General features: G+C 42.9%; 1 protein-coding gene across 1 annotated transcript in view; it reads right to left on the bottom strand.

Annotated features, from left to right (window-relative positions):
* The window catches only part of LOC137657143 (delta-1-pyrroline-5-carboxylate dehydrogenase, mitochondrial-like), a 190,127-nt gene that overhangs the window by 7,936 nt on the left and 163,202 nt on the right, over positions 1 to 18,989 (bottom strand). The window contains exon 7 of the mRNA XM_068391497.1: positions 7,008 to 7,195. Within this exon, the coding sequence (XP_068247598.1) occupies positions 7,008 to 7,195 (188 nt within the window). The remainder of the gene's footprint in view (positions 1 to 7,007; positions 7,196 to 18,989) is intronic.

Raw genomic sequence — 18,989 nt, forward strand, 5'->3', positions numbered from 1 at the left:
GGCTATCTCACCCAAATAGAGTTTTCGCTTCTCTCAAAATCCGTTTTTTGGGGGCAGGCCATGTCGTCCTGATGGAAGTGTACCAGAGAATTAATGCATCGTGGAATTTTTCCCCTTAGTAGTGCCTTCGACATCTAGACAATATTCCTTTGGTCTAATGACCCAAGAGACCTGTGACATTACCGGTATATGTCACTTCAGTTAAGCATATACTATGTTACTGCTTCCTGCCCCCCAGCAGGGATGAGTCCTATTGGACTTATTGAAAGTCTCGAAGTTGCATGATAAATGAAACTCATCCAGCATCAAGACGTACCTGCCGGTTCCAGAGCAAGGTAATAGGTAAGGTAAGTATAACGTGTTGGAATAAATTACCTCGGTCTAGATGAGTTTGTTTAAGCGGAGGAACAATAGAATTTTGTTGTTCAATCATTTTATACAGAATAGAGGGATAGTAAAACTCTCAAACAGTTTTTTATTACAATGTTAGGGCGAAATAAGATGCACAAAAACAGCAAATTCATTTATTGGCAATAAATAAGAATTAGCATACGTAAAAGTATTAAATGTAAATTGTAATAGAATGTAAATTAGTTACATAGACTTGGGACATTAGTGGAAATAGTTGTGGTATCTGAAAAGAAAAACTTGCCATCACACATGTTAATTCTGTAATAATTGTAGTGTCTTTCTAAAAATGTCTTAGATACACTTCATGTTTGAAACACGTGGCACAAGTGTTTTAGTCTATGTGACTTCACCTTAGTATATTTAGAAAAGTCCGTAGTGTCACTCGGTGACACTATTTTCACTATGTTGCGCACTAGGGTCAACACAGACACCATTAGAGTTAGAGTCCCATATAACTCACTGTTCATCGCAGCACTAAGCAGCAGGTTTTAACACACTACCTGCAGCTACCACGAAATGTTTAATTTCTTACACCTGCTTCGTGTAGTGTTTAAAGAACACTCTCGATGACTTCCATCCCGTGAATAAGCGGAGACTCTCAAAGTCCATCGACTGGAAGAAATTCAGGGAAGAGGCGACTTTCCTGGGATCGTGACCTGTGGGTGTACTGTCAGGATCCGCTCTGCGAATGAAGTAGGTGATCTTCGCCCTTCGTTGTTTAAGTGACAAGTCGGAACCCGATGTTTCCCCTTTAAAGAGCTGTCCTCCACCGAAGTCTGAAGTTCTTCGAAGATAGACCTTTAGACTCTCCACTGGACACAGGGAGACATCTTCCTTCAGAGGGCAGATTCTCCAGGGACCCTACCTCTTGGTGGATAGCTCGTTCTTGGCGAGAAACGTTGGGTCAGGAAAGAGGGTGAGTTCGCCTGTTTCTGCGAACTGGATCTGGCCTGCTTCCCTTGATAATGCCACTATTTCACTAACTCTAGCCCCCAGGCTAGAGCAAACAAGAAAATCACTTTCTGGGTCAAATCTTTCAGAGGACAAGTTTTGTTGTCCAAACCTGAGGCAAAATGTAGCACCTTGTCAAGAGACCAGAAGATGGGTCTCGGGGGGACTGCAGGTCTGAGTCTAGCGCATGCCTTCGGCAACTTGTTGAAGATTTCGCTAGACAGGTCTATTTGGAAGGCGTATGGTAAGGGTCTTGTCAGGGCCGATTTGCAAGTGGAAATCATGTTGGCTGCCAAGCCTTGTCCATGGAGGTGAATGAAGAAGGACAAGCAAAAATCCATTGAAATTTCCTTAGGATTTCTTGCCTTGACAAAGGACACCCATTTCTTCCAAGATGACTCATATTGCCTTCTGGTAGATTTTGTTTTATATTCTACTAAGAAGTCTATGCTTTCCTTCGAGATCCCAAACCTCTTCTTGACGGCTAGGGAGAGAAAATCATAGGATGAAGGTCTCGGGTTTTCTGTGATGAAGCGAAGACAATCGACTTCTGAACTTGTTGGGATAGAACTGGGTCCGGCAGGGGAATTAGCTTGGGTCGTAACTCCAGGATCAATGGGAACCAGTTGCTCCGGGGCCACTTGGGAGCCACTAGGGCCGCTATTCCTTGGAAGGATCTCAGCTTGGTGAGTACTTTTAGCAGAAGGTTGGGTGGAGGGAACAGGTAAATCTTGGTCCATCTGTTCCAATCCAGGGACATGGCGTCCACCGCTTCCGCTCGGGGGTCCTCGTATGGGGCCACGTAGCGAGGAAGTTTCTTGTTGTCACTCGTTGCGAAGAGGTCGATCTGCAGTTCCGGGACTTTTTGGGAGATGAAGGAGAATGAGTTTGCGTCTAGGGACCATTCTGACTCTATCGGGGCTGTCCTGGATAGAGCATCTGCCGTCACGTTGCGGAATCCTTGTAGGTGAACTGCTGAGAGGTGCCACCTTTTCTTCTCCGCCAGGCGGAAGATGGGCAACAACACTTGGTTGAGTTGGGGCGATCTTGAGCCCTGACGATTGAGACATCTGACCACTACGTCGCTGTCCAGGGTCAGTCGGATGTGGACTGAGGGACGTGGAGACAGCCTCTTCAGGGTGAGAAGGACTGCCAAGGCCTCCAAGATGTTGATGTGAAACGTCTTGAATAGGGGAGACCATGTTCCTTGAACTTGACGTTGATGGGAGTGACCCCCCCATCCTTCTAGCGATGCGTCCGTATGGATGACGACCGAGGGTGGAGGTAGTTGTAGAGGTACCGACTTTTTTAGTTTCTTGGCCTCCGACCGTGGCTTGAGGAGTGATCGTAGCAGAGTCGGCAGAGGTCTCTTGAGATCTCTTCGAGCGTTTGATGCGTATCTTGTCCAGAATCCCGATGCATCTTTTAGCTGTGCTCTTAGCACTGGGTCTGTCACTGAAGCGAACTGGAGGGAGCCGAGCACCCGTTCCTGTTGTCGTCTTGAAATCAGTTTGGATTTGGGAAGTTTCTTGACAGATATTGCTATTTTCTTTCTCTTCTTTAGTGGAATGGAAGACGGTGTGACTGGAGGTCCCAATGAATGCCTAGCCATTGGAACTTCTGAGCTGGAGAAAGTCGAGACTTTTTGGTGTTTATCTTGAAGCCCAAATATTCCAAGAATTGGATCACCTTTGTGGAAGCTTGCAGGCATTCTTCTTCTGATGCTGTCCACACCAGCCAATCGTCCAGGTAAGCCATCACCTGGACGCCTTGTAGGCGTAGTTGTTGAACGATTGTCTCTGCGAGCTTCGTGAAGATCCTTGGGGCTATGTTTAGCCCGAAGGGCATGGCTCTGAAGGCGTACTGTCTTCTTTGAAGCCTGAATTCTAGGTAGGAGGAGGTCTGGCGATTAATTGGAATGTGCCAGCAGGCATCCGCCATGTCTATCGAGACTGTATATGCCTTTTGAGGCAGTATGGGTCTTATATGCTGAAGAGTCAGCATTTTGAACTTGTCGTTCACGATGAACTTGTTGAGAGGGGACAAGTCCAGAATGACTCTGAGTTTGTCGGAGTCCTTCTTGGGAACACAGAATAGTCTTCCTTGGAACCTGATGGACTTTGTCCTCTTGATCACCTTCTTGTTCAAGAGTTCCTGGACGTATTCTTCCAGAACGGGGGTGAAGTGTTGGAAGAATCGGTGGAAAACTGGTGGTGGTGTTTCCCAGCTCCAGCCTAGTCCGTTCTTGATGATGCTGTGAGCCTAGGGATCGAAGGTCCAACGATCCGGAGTCTTCCTCCCACTGGAAGCATCTCATTGCTTCTGGTTGTCGGAGGGTTTACCTCCTCGACCGCCTGTTCCACTGCCTCCTTTCCCTCTGGAGGGACGTCTAGAGGAGTCTCTGCTGGTGCCTCTACCTCTGGGACGAAAGGTAGTCGACTGTCTCTCGTAGGCGGGCGTGAAGGCTGGTGACTGAGTCACCACTGGCTGGGGTACCAGTTGGAAGGTTTGTTGGGGCTGAGCCACCAACTGGGGAGCAGCGGTTGCAGGAAGCTGGTGTTTAGCCTGACAAGGCTGTGGACTCGGCTTCTTGTACTTCTTCTTCGGTTGGGGGCCCTCATCCGGAGAAGATTTCCTCTTTGATGACATGGCCCACTTTTGGAGAAGGTTCCTGTTCTCTGTGGCGGCCTTGTCAACAATCTCTTCACCAAGTCATTGGGGAAGAGATCTTTTCCAAAAATGTTAGAGGAAATCAGCTTCCTTGGTTCGTGTCTGACTGCGGCAGACGCAAACACGAACTCTCTGCAGGCCCTCCGTGCTCTGACAAAGCTATAGAAGTCTTTCGTCAGAGTCGCTAGGTGGGTCTTGGCTAAGACCATGTAGACGCCTGGGGTCCTCTGTTTCCCAGCCATTGTCTCCATTATCACTTGGAGGGAAAGGGAGGCGGCCAACCTCTCTTTCGTGTCCTGCTCCCGACGAAGAAGATACTCGGAGAGCTTGGGGAGGTTCTCACTGAACTGTCGTCCAGCGATGTCGGCCTCCAACTTTCCCACGGAGAAAGATAACTCGATGTCCTTCCACTTTTTGTCGTCGGGTGGTAGGGCGAGGAGAGGGGCTTACATTCCTCCAATGTAGGGCAGGGTTTCCCTTCCTCCACCGCCTTCAGTACTGCTAAGAGAGACTTCTCCGCGAAGGTGAAGACCATGGTGTTTGGAGCAAGAAAGGACGGGTGTTTCTTGCTAAGGGCAGGCACCTTAGAGTTGGTGTAGCCCTTGTCCTTCAAACAGCCAGTTAGCAGGGATTGAGCCTTAGCGTGGTCAAACACGATGACCTCCTTCGGCTCAGTTTCTTCCTTAGAAACAGGTTCTGACTTGAGGCGGATGTAGCAATCTGGATACGCCTCAAAACTAGGCCAGAATTCCACCTCTTCAAGGGGGACGGCGCCTAGTTTGTCGTTGACGAAGATCCTGCCGCTTGTGATGGGCATGTGCTCAGCATGCCTCCATGGGTTAGTCACGGAACAAGTAGGAAGGTCTTTAACGTTCATCCTCCTCTGAGGCTCGCATTGCTTCATCAAGCGAAGGATTTCTTTCTTGAAATCCTCATCCCTCTTGCGGAGCCTCTCCTCGAGGACCGCCATCATGGCCTGAAAGTTGTCCATGGAATCATCCGTTCTTGTGGGCATAGGAGTGGACGATGTAGAGGGGACGGAAGCTATGAAGGGCGCAGCGGCGCCTTCTTCTTCGGAGTCAGGAGCCGTTATAGGTTCCTCGTCTTGACCTTCGGCCATCAGGGTCCTCTCGGTGATGTCCGACACCTCTGACATCCTGCCATCGTTGTCGAGATGGATGTCCTGGAGTGCGTCCGAAACGTCTGGGTCGACCGTCAGTTAGACGCAGGGGATCTCGGGTTTGGGGATGACAGCATCCGCAGATGCTTTAGGAAAGAGCATAGCTCTCATCTTTTCGCTGGGAAGATAGGGCCCCGTGGCGTTCTTTTGGAAACCACGCACCCAATTGCGCAGTTTCTCTCGAGCGATGTCCCTTGCCTCCGCAGACTGGGGAGTCTAGAATGCCTCATGGAACAGGTCCTTGCAAGTCGTGCAAACCTGCGGGTCCCAGTACCTCAGAGATCCCTGGGTGGCGGAGAACCCACGCCAGGTAGCCGTAGAAATCACGGCGCCGAACGCTGCAGAGGGCGCTCTCACACCGGATGTACTCCTCCTTTCCAGAGGCAGAAGAAGCTGAAGATTGCGACATGCTGCAGTAAATAGCGAAACAACTGAGAAAAAACACCTGGTCAAAGACGCTACTACAAAAGGAATGGAGTTCGCGGGCGGTGATGACATCAGCCAAGATGGCGTCGCTTATGACTTCATCCGAGTACCAATAACAGTAATGGAGGAGGAGAACTTTGTAACGGCTCCTCCCATATTTTGCCACCAACTTCCACCTCCCCCTCGAAGCGTAAATGCTGTGTGGGGTGCAAATAGCTATGTGGCGTGTCAAGAATACGTCCCCTGTTATTATGCGATATCCTAAAGGGAAATCTTAAGGGTACTCGCGCCAGAAGTTAGAATTCTGGAAACCTTTAGTTTAATTCTCTGGGAATATCCACTGTAGTCGTATATACCCTAAGGAAGCTACTAAAGGCACCTTCCATCAGGATGACATGGCCTGAGCCCAAAAAAAGAATTATCAAGTAAGGTTATGATAATTTTGCCAGTATTGAAATTGCTTCATGCTGAGCTGGCATGTGGTTGGAATTGTGCCACCAACCGTGAGGTAAGATGTGCAATATTATTCCAAGATTTGTGAAAGTGTTTATTCTTGAGTTGCCAGGCTAACTGTGCAGCGTAACCAGTAGGTTAAGTAGGAGTACAGTATAGCTAGGCTACGAATTGCATGTTGTTTGACATAGGATCGTTGTCCTAAACGAAGATTTTGTATTACAGGGTACCTGTTTGGATTACCTGCTATTGTACTAGCACTTGCAAGAAATAAGAATTAAAAAGACCCCGGGAATCAGCCTTTCCCTCAACCTCCACTACAAATGAAAATCCGTCCTTCTCCACATCAAGTGCCAAGTTAAATCTAAGACTAGGCTTAGAGTATTAGTCTATGTATATGAGGTACACGGGATTAGCTTATGCCAAGGTTTGGTTTGCTATAGATAGGCTAGCCAGGAATAAGTTGATTGTCCTAAATTGAATGGTAGCCTCCAAACGTGAGTCAGGATAATTGACGACGGTAAGAGTTCAATGAAAAGTCATTTAATAACATGACAGTACTCTCATATAATTACAATACAGTTAGTCTACGTCTAAGTCCACTTGACTGTATGGACAGTGAGAGGATTTGTATGAATGGGTAAATATTGAAAGAATAAGTTTTATTATGAAATATTTCCTTATTTCAATTAATACTACCGTATACAGTATTTATATACTGATTACCACACTCAGGTGGATAGTGATCATGGTAGATGCAGCTGGGATATTCAAATCCACATAAATGTAAACAGAAAATATACATTAGATAAAATAAAAGCTTAACAAAAATAACAACAATAATAATAATAAATTGAATAATAATATTAGTAATAATATTAATAATGTACATAAAACTTATAAGATTTTAACATACGGGACTGAGCCGGTGAAGTTTATTGCAGCAAGATAAGGAGACTTTGTAATAGTGTCGCCAAAAACGGGACCATCGGCAGGAATGAAACTAACAACTCCACCAGGAACACCAACTTCTCGCATGATCTTGTAGACCATATAATTACTGATAACAGCTGTATCAGATGGTTTCCATAAAACAACATTACCCTGCAAAAAATAAGCTTGTATTATTATGAGACCCAATTTCATAATTTGTAATACAAAATGGATTTTTAAAACCATTTTTTAACTAACCCATCAGTCATCATAACCATAATCAAGAGGTCAAAAATTCCCTAGACACAAAAAACAGAAGCACAACCCCTCACTTAGTCAGGCATCCTCTGGGCAACCCCACTCATGGTTTCAATGGTAGTTATTAATTCCTGCACAGGTCCACACTTTTAACTATAAAAACTGACTGGTTTCTATAAGAGTATGGACATCATATAAATAAACATAATTTAACCTCATCAGTTTAGATTCCTTTGAGTGGCTATCTATGAAGGAAACCTTTTTTGTATAAAAATGGCAGCCAGGACATTGAGGTATGCAATCTTCAGAATAAACAAGATCAGAAAATCAAATCTTCATACTAATAAGGAATTGAAAGCCAGACCAGAACTTTGTGATAGGGCTATAAATATCTCTAATAAAATAGAGAAAACATAAAAGAAAAACCTCACCAGCCATGCAGGGATTTCATACCACAAGTGATATGACCTTGAACTATGCAAAGTATAGCTCAGGAAAAGTGGACAAGACTTACAGTAGCTGGGCATCACCCCTAATTTTGGCCCAATGCAATCACAGAGCCATGAATTTCAGCCCAATGCAATCACAGAGCCATGAATTTCATAATTTTGAATGAAAGTCATATCTAACTCAAAATCGTCATGAACCCAATTAGATGATAAAAAAAAATTGGAATCTCATATCATTCAACCAAATTGATTTGAAGTATATTAATGCTTGGAGTTACTTAACCAACAATGAAACTATTGTGGGCATTCTCTACTCAATGATAGGAAAAACACATTAATAATCTATGAAGGGGTGTGTTTCTATTCATGCTACACATCACTAACAAGTGGTGAGATTAGCAGGCACAAGAAATGTTATGCTAAAAGGTGAGTCACACTTAGGGGTGATTCACACTATCGGTTTGTTCTTGGTTTGTTCTAGGTCAGTGGTTCTCAACCTTTTCAGCCCATGACACACCTAACAGTAATGGTAGGGATGTGTGACCCCGCCTTCCAATGAAGTGCCTTTGAGTCACACACATCCACAGTACATGCATATGGCAAAGATCATAACAACATAATAACACAAAATATAAGATAAATTGAAAAAAAAAACATGCATTGTAGAGTTAAAACTCTATTAATCTTTGGTTTTACTTTAACTGAAATAAGTAGAGTACTGTATAAGGTTTTGGAATATGCAAGCCACAGTTAGCCATCATGAAATGTTACTATAAAACTAAATAAATATCAGGAAATTCCAAGGTAAAATTTTCTAATTACATATATATGATTAAGGAGAATAAAATCTTTTGAGATGAAGGATGCAGAGCAATGCAGAATATTTTGTAGATTTACTGTTAAATTTGTACAACCACTAATGAATTTACTAAACGATTCAAGAGACAAATAAGTATGAATAGGAAATAATTCCTTTGTTGAAAAATGGCTCATGCAGTTATTATGAATTACAGTATGTGTTTATAAAGCACAATAAAATATAATCATTAGTAACTTTAAACCAAAATTTGAATACTATATTCAGCCTTAAAATTATTTACAAAATAATAGTATATGATTAAGGCACTGATATTACAAATTGGGAATTGGAAGAATTGTATGAATTTCTTGTGAGGTATCTATTAAATTTAAAGTACTGTACAATAATCATAGATGTTTAATTAAAATGGTCAGTATTTAGGCCTTTCTTTGGGGAACCACTAGTGGTGATTGGTTACTAGTATCCATATTCCAAAGAGAAAGATAGTACCTAATTATACAGGCCTTCGTCATGAATAAAGAATTCCACTTCGTGAGACTATAAAAGAAAATATACACGTAATTAACAAAAGGAACCTATTTCAGAACCAAACTTCAGAAACCAACCTGTTTGAGCTAAGGTTTCAAAGACGCATAGTTTCTATTCTCTATTACATGTTAACAAAAATGTTATTTTTATAATAAAATAAATTTTTGAATATACTTACCCGGTGATTATATAAGCTGCAACTCTGTTGCTCGACAGAAAACTCTACGTAAAAAATCCGCCAGCGATCGCTATGCAGGTAGGGGGTGTACTTCAACAGCGCCATCTGTCGTGCAGGTACTCAGTACTCAATGTAAACACAGAACTCAATTTTCTCCTCGGTCCACTGGGTCTCTATTGGGGAGGAAGGGAGGGTCCTTTAATATATAATCACCGGGTAAGTATATTCAAAAATTTATTTTATTATAAAAATAACATTTTTCAATATTAAACTTAGCCGGTGATTATATAAGCTGAATCACACCCAGGGGGGTGGGTAGAGACCAGCAATAATTGTTTACATTATTATGAGCTAAGGATTTTTTATTTCATTTTAGCAGTTATTCAAAATAACAAACATAAAATAAATAAGTACCTGGTAAGGAAGTCGACTTAAACAATTACTCTGCCTTTTTAAGTACGTCTTCCTTACGGAGCCTCGCGATCCTCTTAAGATGCTGAGCGACCCCTAGGAGCTGAAGTATCAAGGGTTGCAACCCATACAACAGGACCTCATCAAAACCTCTAATCTAGGCGCTTCTCAAGAAATGACTTCTGACCACCCGCCAAATCAAGTAGGATGCGAAAGGCTTCTTAGCCTTCCGGACAACCCAAAAACAATAATAAAACATTTCAAGAGAAAGATTAAAAAGGTTATGGAATTAGGGAATTGTAGTGGTTGAGCCCTCACCCACTACTGCACTCGTTGCTACGAATGGTCCCAGAGTGTAGCAGTTCTCGTAAAGAGACTGGACATTCTTAAGATAAAAAAGACGCGAACACTGACTTGCTTTTCCAATAGGTTGCGTCGATTATACTTTGCAGAGATCTATTTTGTTTAAAGGCCACGGAAGTTGCGACAGCTCTAACTTCGTGTGTCCTTACCTTCAGCAAAGCTTGGTCTTCCTCATTCAGATGGGAATGAGCTTCTCGTATTAACAGTCTGATAAATTAGGATAAAGCATTCTTTGACATAGGCAAAGATGGTTTCTTAATTGAACACCATAAAGCTTCAGACGGGCCTCGTAAAGGTTTAGTTCGTTTTAAATAGAACTTAAGAGCTCTTACAGGGCATAAGACTCTTTCTAGTTCATTTCCAACCATACGATAAGTTTGGAATATCGAACGATATTGGCCAAGGCCGAGAAGGCAGCTCGTTTTTGGCTAGAAAACCAAGTTGTAGAACATGTAGCCGTTTCGGATGAGAATCCGATGTTCTTGCTGAAGGCATGAATCTCACTGACTCTTTTAGCTGTGGCTAAGCATACCAGGAAAAGAGTCTTTAAGGTGAGATCTTTCAGGGAGGCTGATTGTAGCGGTTCGAACCTGTCTGACATAAGGAATCTTAGTACCACGTCTAAATTCCAACCAGGTGTAACCAAACGACGCTCCTTCGTGGTCTCAAAAGACTTAAGGAGGTCCTGTAGATCTTTATTGTTGGAAAGATCTAAGCCTCTGTGACGGAAGACTGATGCCAACATGCTTCTGTAACCCTTGATAGTGGGAGCTGAAAGAGATCGTTCTTTCCTCAGATATAAGAGGAAGTCAGCTATTTGAGTTACAGAGGTACTGGTCGAGGAAACGGATACTGACTTGCACCAGTTTCGGAAGATTTCCCACTTCGATTGGTAGACTCTAAGGGTGGATGTTCTCCTTGCTCTAGCAATCGCTCTGGCTGCCTCCTTCGAAAAGCCTCTAGCTCTCGAGAGTCTTTCGATAGTCTGAAGGCAGTCAGACGAAGAGCGTGGAGGCCTTGGTGTACCTTCTTTACGTGTGGCTGACGTAGAAGGTCCACCCTTAGGGGAAGTGTTCTGGGAACGTCTACTAGCCATCGAAGTACCTCGGTGAACCATTCTCTCGCGGGCCAGAGGGAAGCAACTAGCGTCAACCTTGTCCCTTCGTGAGAGGCGAACTTCTGCAGTACCTTGTTGACAATCTTGAACGGAGGGAATGCATATAGATCTAGATGTGACCAATCTAGGAGAAAGGCATCTATATGAACTGCTACTGGGTCCGGGATTGGTGAGCAAAATATTGGGAGCCTCTTGGTCATCGAGGTTGCGAAGAGATCTATGGTTGGCTGGCCTCAGGTGGCCCAAAGTCTCTTGCATACATCCTTGTGGAGGGTCCATTCTGTTGGAATTATTTGTCCCTTCCGACTGAGACAATCTGCCATGACATTCAAGTTGCCTTGGATGAACCTCGTTACTAGTGATATGTCTAGACCTTTTGACCAGGTGAGGAGGTCCCTTGCGATCTCGTACAACGTCAGAGAGTAGGTCCCTCCTTGCTTGGAGATGTACGCCAAAGCCGTGATGTTGTCCGAGTTCACCTCCACCACTTTGCCTTGAAGGAGAGACCTGAAGCTTTTCCAGGCCAGACGTACTGCCAGTAGCTCCTTGCAGTTGAAATGCATTGTCCTTTGACTCGAGTTCCATAATCCCGAGCATTCCCGACCGTCTAATGTCGCACCCCAGCCTACGTCCGATGCGTCCGAGAAGAGAACGTGGTTGGGAGTCTGAACAGTCAGGGGAAGACCCTCTCTTAGGTTGATATAGTCCTTTCACCAAGTCAGACAAGACTTTATCTTTTCGGAAACCGGGATCGAGACCGCTTCTAGCGTCTTGTCCTTTTCCAGTGAAAAGCTAGATGGTATAGAAGAGGACGGAGGTGTAGTCTTCCTAGTGACACAAATTGATCCACGGATGACAGCGTCCCTACCAGACTCATCCACAGCCTGACTGAGCAGCGTTCCTTCTTCAGCATCTTCTGGATGGATAGCAGGGCTGGGGGCTGATCGTCTTGTTCAGCAACGTCCTCATCAGAGGGTTCCTCATCCGAAACTGATGAGGAAACGGCAACGGAGTGGGCAACGTCTGACTCGCTGAATCCCGTCGCACTGGTGGATGCGTGACGGAGCTGGACGCAATATCATGGAACTGCTGCACAGTCTGTGAACTGTCAACAACCATGGGTGCGCGAGGAAGTACAGCGTCAACCCGAAACTGTCTAGACCATCTGGGTTGTGCAGTCAACACCCTACCGGGTTGCTGAGGTTGACGCACTGCGTCACAACAAGTCACCTCTGCTGGTTGTTGAACGTCCTGAACGTCAACAACCACCTCCAAGCGTCGCTTAACGTCAACGTGCGGCTGGCAACCCACACTGGGTCGCATCGGTGGAGGAACCACCTCAACTGGCAGACGCGAGTAGGTTACCTCAGCGTCAACAGGGCGCACAACCGACCGGTTGGAAGGTTGTTGGCCAGAAGGAGGAACCACCTCAACTGGCAGACGCGAGTAGGTTACCTCAGCGTCAACAGGGCGCACAACCGACCGGTTGGAAGGTTGTTGGCCAGAAGGTTCTTCTCCGCATTTAAGTCCTCTATCAAGGACGCAAGCTTGGACTGCATGTCTTGCAGCAAAGCCCATTTAGGGTCTACGGGAGCAGGTGTGGCAACAGACGGGGTTAGCGACTGAGGCGGAACCGTTTACCATCCCTGAAAGCCTTGTTATGTGTGACATAATAGTACAGCAAAACTTCAAAGGCTCGAAAAAAGCTGAGAAGTTGACCTGTAAACAACTTGGAGCGTCTCCTGGCTAGGCGCCAGGGAGAGTCTACCAGAATTGAGAAGTCTATCTGGGCAGAGGCATGAACTCCCACGCCGAGAACTTCTCTCGTGTCATATCAGACTCTCGCTCTATAAGCCAGTTTAAAAGAAGGGAAATCAAAGGCTGTATCCCCCAAACTCCTCCTGGTGAAAAAACCAGTCGCCTAGCCAACGTAACGCTCTCTAGGAGAGCGAGAGAGCACTAGCTTAAAAACAACGGCTTCGAAGTAGCTAGGCTAGTGTAAGTTCTGACGTTTAGGCGAACGAGGAGCAGCAGTTACAAGATCCGGACGAAGATCCTTAAAAAAATCATCATGATTTAATTAAAGTCCATAGGAGGCAAAGCAGCTTAAGGCTCCTCTCCATCTGACAGAGTCCTCAAGGGAATATCAGTAGGAGGGAGAACAGCAACTTCCTCATCTACAGGAACCTTGTCCGATAAAAGCTGAGTCTCTCACTGGTGCATTAGTAGCGGACCAGAACGCAACGTCATGTAACTGCTTGACAGTCTGTGAACTGTCAACAACTGAACTGTTAACCACAACAGGTGCGTGAGGACGTACAGCGTCCACTCGAGACTGCTTTGACTGTCTAGACTGAGCAGTCAAAACAACTCTAGAATGCGGAGGTTGACGCACCGCGTCAAAACAAAACAACTTAGACTGTTGTTGTACCTCGCGAACATCAACGGAAGGTTCCGTGCGTCGCTGAACGTCAACATGCGGCTGGCAGGGTACACTGGAACACATGGGTGGCGGGACTCTCTCAGCTGGAGTGTGGCAGAAGGTCGCCCAGCGTCCACAGGACGCACAACCGTGGTTGGTTGTAGGCTAGAGGTTGGTGCAGTGTCAACCTTCTCCGCACGAAAGTCCTGCATCAATGACGTTAACTGAGACTGCATGGTCTGCAGCAAAGACCACTTAGGGTCTACAGGAGCAGGTGCGGCAACAGACGGTGTGACTGCCTGATGCGGTACCGCTTTGCCTCTCTTAGGAGGTGAGCAGTCGTCGGAAGACTGCAGCGAGTCCGAACTGACCCAGTGGCTACAATTGGGCCGTTGGACTTGCGCGGAAGGGACCGACTTGCGCTTAATAAGCCGCGAGACCTTGGTCCATGGTTTCTTACGAGAAACCTCTTCCGCAGACGAGGAATAAATGGGCTCTCTCGTCTTTGTGTGGGTGGGGCGATCTTGGGTAGATACGCCCGAAACCACGGAGGGAAACGTCTGTTCGTTGATCAAGGCCTCTCGAACCCATAAGTCGTTCGACATTACTTCTCCCCTGGGCTTGGGAGCTTGCAAGAGGTCCCGGACTAGGTGAACGACAGGCACGAACAGACGAACCCTCGGACGCAACACTAACACTTTGCGCATATCACTTTATCTATTTTCTGTTTTGCACTTATTTCACTGACATCGAAACTTTTACTGATTTCTACCTGAAACACGCAATTCTACCCTTCATTAAAAGGTAGTAATTGCAAAATCAGTCGTATAATGCAGCTCATTAATACCAGCAAAAAACAGAAAACATATATTAAGATAAAAAATTCAGTGGCTGGGAAAGAGACTAAACACTAGTTCATATAAACTACGTTTTCAATCTCTCACCGCACATAGCCTGGGGACGAGAATAAAAACCTAAAAACGTTTTACCTTCCTCCCCGTACAGAGACTAGGGACGAGAGTAACACGAGAACAACGTTACCCGCTTGAACGGAACGTTTTCTCTCCTCTCTCTCCCTCCGTCTCTATCTCTCTCTCTCTCTTTCTCTCTTGATTTCGCACCTAAGAGAAGAGCCCAATTATATATCGTCAAAAAAAAAATGTTATTTGACTAAAGGAAAAAACTGAAAGGTTTTCCAAATAAAAAGTTCCTTTAAATTAGAATTTAAAACATTTAAGCTAAGAAAGAATGAACAAAACGTCAGAATCGATTTACTCTTACTGCAAAGTGAAACCGTGATACACTCTCTCTCTATCGTAACGATAGAGCGCATGTTGAACGTCCTGAACGTCAACAACTGCGTAGCCTAAAAAACTAAACGTTAGTTCATCTTTGAAAACAGTACGAAGACTATCAAAGAAATTCTTTCATAAAACATTACATTTAAAAAGTTTTAAATTCTTAAAGGCTAAATACGATATAACGGGCTCAACGTTGATTAACTTCGGTTCCAAGTTAGGACCGCCTACTATCAGAAAGGTCGCATATAAACAAAACATTAAAATTTATTTTTATATGTTTATAATAAATGGAAAGTTAATCGAAGAGGCCTAATAAAGGCGGAGAGATATAAAATATATAGATCTATTACGTGATAAGAAAAATTACTAAAAACCTAAACACACTTCCGTTTAAGGGAAGGGTCGGCCATTTAAAAGTGAAAGAGAGTCCATACTCTCTTTGTCACCATAATTAAATCTATCCAAAACGAGTTCAAGTTTTGAGATGAAGATAAAACACCTGCATAGCGAAAGCTCAAAACTAGAATAGTGTACTTCACCAAATAGTTGTGAAAACAAATCCAGTTAGTAACAGCGAATTAGTAGGTCTTGCCGGTAGCCCGACAGAGAGAAAATTGAGTTCTGTGTTTACATTGAGTACTGAGTACCTGCACGACAGATGGCGCTGTTGAAGTACACCCCCTACCTGCATAGCGATCGCTGGCGGATTTTTTACGTAGAGTTTTCTGTTGAGCAACAGAGTTGCAGCTTATATAATCACCGGCTAAGTTTAATATTGAAAAACAGAAAACATACTTAGCGACTTTGACTTTCCAAATTGGTGGCTACTTGAAATAAAAGAAGCTGGTTCCTTCAAGTACTTTAAATCACTCAATTCAAGCTTTAGAGAGAGCACTGTTTTTCTGGCGGAGGTTTAAATACTACTGACTCTGAGGGAAAAATACTCATCCCATTTTATTTTTTCTGCCCTACCACACACTACTGAACTAGTTTTTCGGAAGAGCTAAACGGTAACCATCAATTATTTACGACCGTACAACTCTACTAGTAATTTAATTCTCGACATCTCTCAAATATTTATACTAATTATTTATACAGTACTATTATTTATAATATTCAATCTATTATTTATTTATTAATTATTTATTTAATTTAAAAAGAACGAAATATACTTCACAGCACTTGATTAATTTGATTAGTATTTCGCCTCTTATTATTTACTAAACAAGTTCGACACACATTTCCATGTCAACCCTGAAATTTTTTTTATTTTACAACACATTCCCCTTAGAGGATTGCAATATAGACTATTGCAATGAACCCAAAGTACTTGCCTTATAATTACTTACTAATACATTAACATTTATTAATGGTTATCACAAATTGTGGATAACTTTATCCTCTCTCACTTCTTTAAAGAAGTAAGAGTAGCATTTTAAATCCTCACTGCAACAGTGTAGCATTTTAATTATGAATATTTATTAATACTACTTTTTAAATCCTCACTGCAAGTGTAGCATTTTTTAATTATGAATATTTATTAATACTACCTATTTATTACTAATATTTACAAATATATACAGTATATACCTTATAAGGCATCAATATTATCCCTCATCATTTTAAGAAATCTATCTGTAGCTTTCCTTTTGGGTCTACTAGACTGGCTAGGGTGAATTGACCTACTGTTATTACCCTCGTTTTGTTCTTGTGGTCTAGCCACTACCTCATTATTACAGTTTCCATTCACATTCATCTGGGTCGGAGTTTCTGCCTGACTTATAGATATTTCCATTGGATACAGATTGGATATGGAATGATATTCAATTGCTCCATTTCCTTGCTTAACTTTGACTGTTCTTACTTTATTATCAAAACCCAATACAAGTTACAACACTCTACCCATCATCCAAAAAGGTCTTGCTTTATTTACTGCTTTAATTAGCACAATATCTCCAACTTTTATTTTATTCTCCCATTTATTTTGATACACGTTTCTACAGTGTTCCCGTAGACTTAACAACTAATTTTCATACCACATGGTTTTAAAGTTGTTCAATATTTCCTCTTGGGTATTAAGAGCTTTATCCAATGAGGAGGAATCCTGTTCACCCCGCCATACATCCTCCTCATTCTTCCCCAAAAATAAGAGATGAATTACTATAAAGTCTCAAGAAAGAATTTGGAGTAATGCATTCAAGGTTAGGAGTACTAGCTCTATAAGTCAGGGGTCTTGAATTTACAGCTAGTTTTACATTTGATAGTGTGGTCATTAATTCAAAATAAGTTAATCTTGCCCTTCCAATAACCTTATAAAGGCAACCTTTCAAGACTCTTATTAACCTTTCCCAAGCAGCTCCCACCCAAGCCGAATATAAAGGGATTCTGATATGCTTTATTTGACACTTCTCCCTTTCATTTAGGAACTCCTTTGATTTTAAAGAAGTTTCCAAAATGTTACCTCCTTTAATAAATGTTTTAGCATTATCACTATAAAGATATTGAGGAATGGAGTACATATTACAAAATCTCTGGAAAGCCAAAATAAAATTTCTTGTCGTCATATCTAGTAACAGTTTAAAATGCTCTGCTCTTATATTCAAACAAGTGAATACCAAAACAAACATTTTGACTGTTCCTCCACTTATGTCATCTTTAACCCAGAAATGTCCAGTATAATCTATTCCTACATGATCAAAGGGCTTTACTAAATTCATATGATGCTTAGGCATGTCAACTACTTTTGGATATTTATAAGCCAGAGCATTATACTTTTGACATACTTTACAATTCCTTATTTCAGTCTTAACTGCCACTAACCCTTTGGGGATCCAAAATCCTTGTTCCCTAAGAAAATTTAAGGTAGTACCAGTACCCAAATGTTGCACCTTTTCATGACAATAATTAATTATTAATGTCAATTTATGCACTTTTGGAAGCAACACAGGATTGTAAACATTATAGTCAAAATATAAGCACTTAGCAATCCTTCCTCTAGACCTTAATATGTCCTCTTCATCTACAAATAGATTTAAATTAGAGACTAGAGAAGGAAATTTTTTTTCTGATTTTACTTCTTTTTTCAGGAATTCTATTTCCTTAGAGAAACATTCACTTTGAGCTATTTTGGTCCAATACTTTTTGGCCCTTTCTCTTGGATCTAGCCTCCTGTAAGAGCAGCTTAACCTGACAGGGGAAATCATTTCGCCAAGACAGGAAGATGCCTAACACAGATTGATACTCTGATGTCCCGTTCTAAACTCAAAACCGACTAAGTGGTTAGGAGAAAGAAAACGGAACGTCTCAGTAAAACTGTGCCAGTACTCAGTTCACAGCAAGAAAACTGAGAATAGCCTAGGCTAATCAGAGGGAAGGGGAATTGCTCTTAAATCTCCTAGGAGATAGTATCAACTTAAAAGGTATAGGAGGTGTCAGTCTCCCCTTAAAAGGCAATACAAGAGCAATGGGGACATGTATGAAAGTATACTAAAGCCCCTAGGCTAGTAGCCTAGGAGCATTGAGAATCGTTCACCGAAACTCTCTGTATACTATCTTGGAAGAGGAAAGCATAATAAGTAATATCATAAATGTGTAAAATATTGCCTGTGCTTCAATAAAACTTTACCAGGAAGGTTATATCATGCATGAAGTGTGTAGGTGCCTAGGCTAGGAAGCCTAGCACTCATGAGGCTCGAAATAAATAGCCAAATCCATGACAACAATGACATAATATAAGAATCCCTAGCTAAAATTCTAAATAGCTAAAGTTATTAAAGCGAATAATGCCGGGAAAGGGTCGTTTTGGCTAACTAAATGTACAAAAAGAACGACCACGTCCATGACGCCATCCGGGTGGCAACAGCTCTTGTTACATTCATTACGATCTCAATCGAAAAGCAAAAACTGGCAAGAGCTTACATTTACACAAAATAAAGATATTACTTAACTTTCCAGAAGCTGATGAGGCTGGTGAAGACATCATAGCGTCCAAAAACTCCAAAATAACTAGAGATAACACGGGATAACACTGGTCAACGAAGCTACGAGAGAAAGAATGGCTCGGTGGCGCGTCGCGGTGGCGATTTGGCGCACTATTTACAGTACAGTGAGAGTGTCAC

The sequence above is a fragment of the Palaemon carinicauda genome, chromosome 18 (assembly GCF_036898095.1).
Source record: "Palaemon carinicauda isolate YSFRI2023 chromosome 18, ASM3689809v2, whole genome shotgun sequence".
In the NCBI taxonomy this organism is placed as follows: domain Eukaryota; kingdom Metazoa; phylum Arthropoda; class Malacostraca; order Decapoda; family Palaemonidae; genus Palaemon; species Palaemon carinicauda.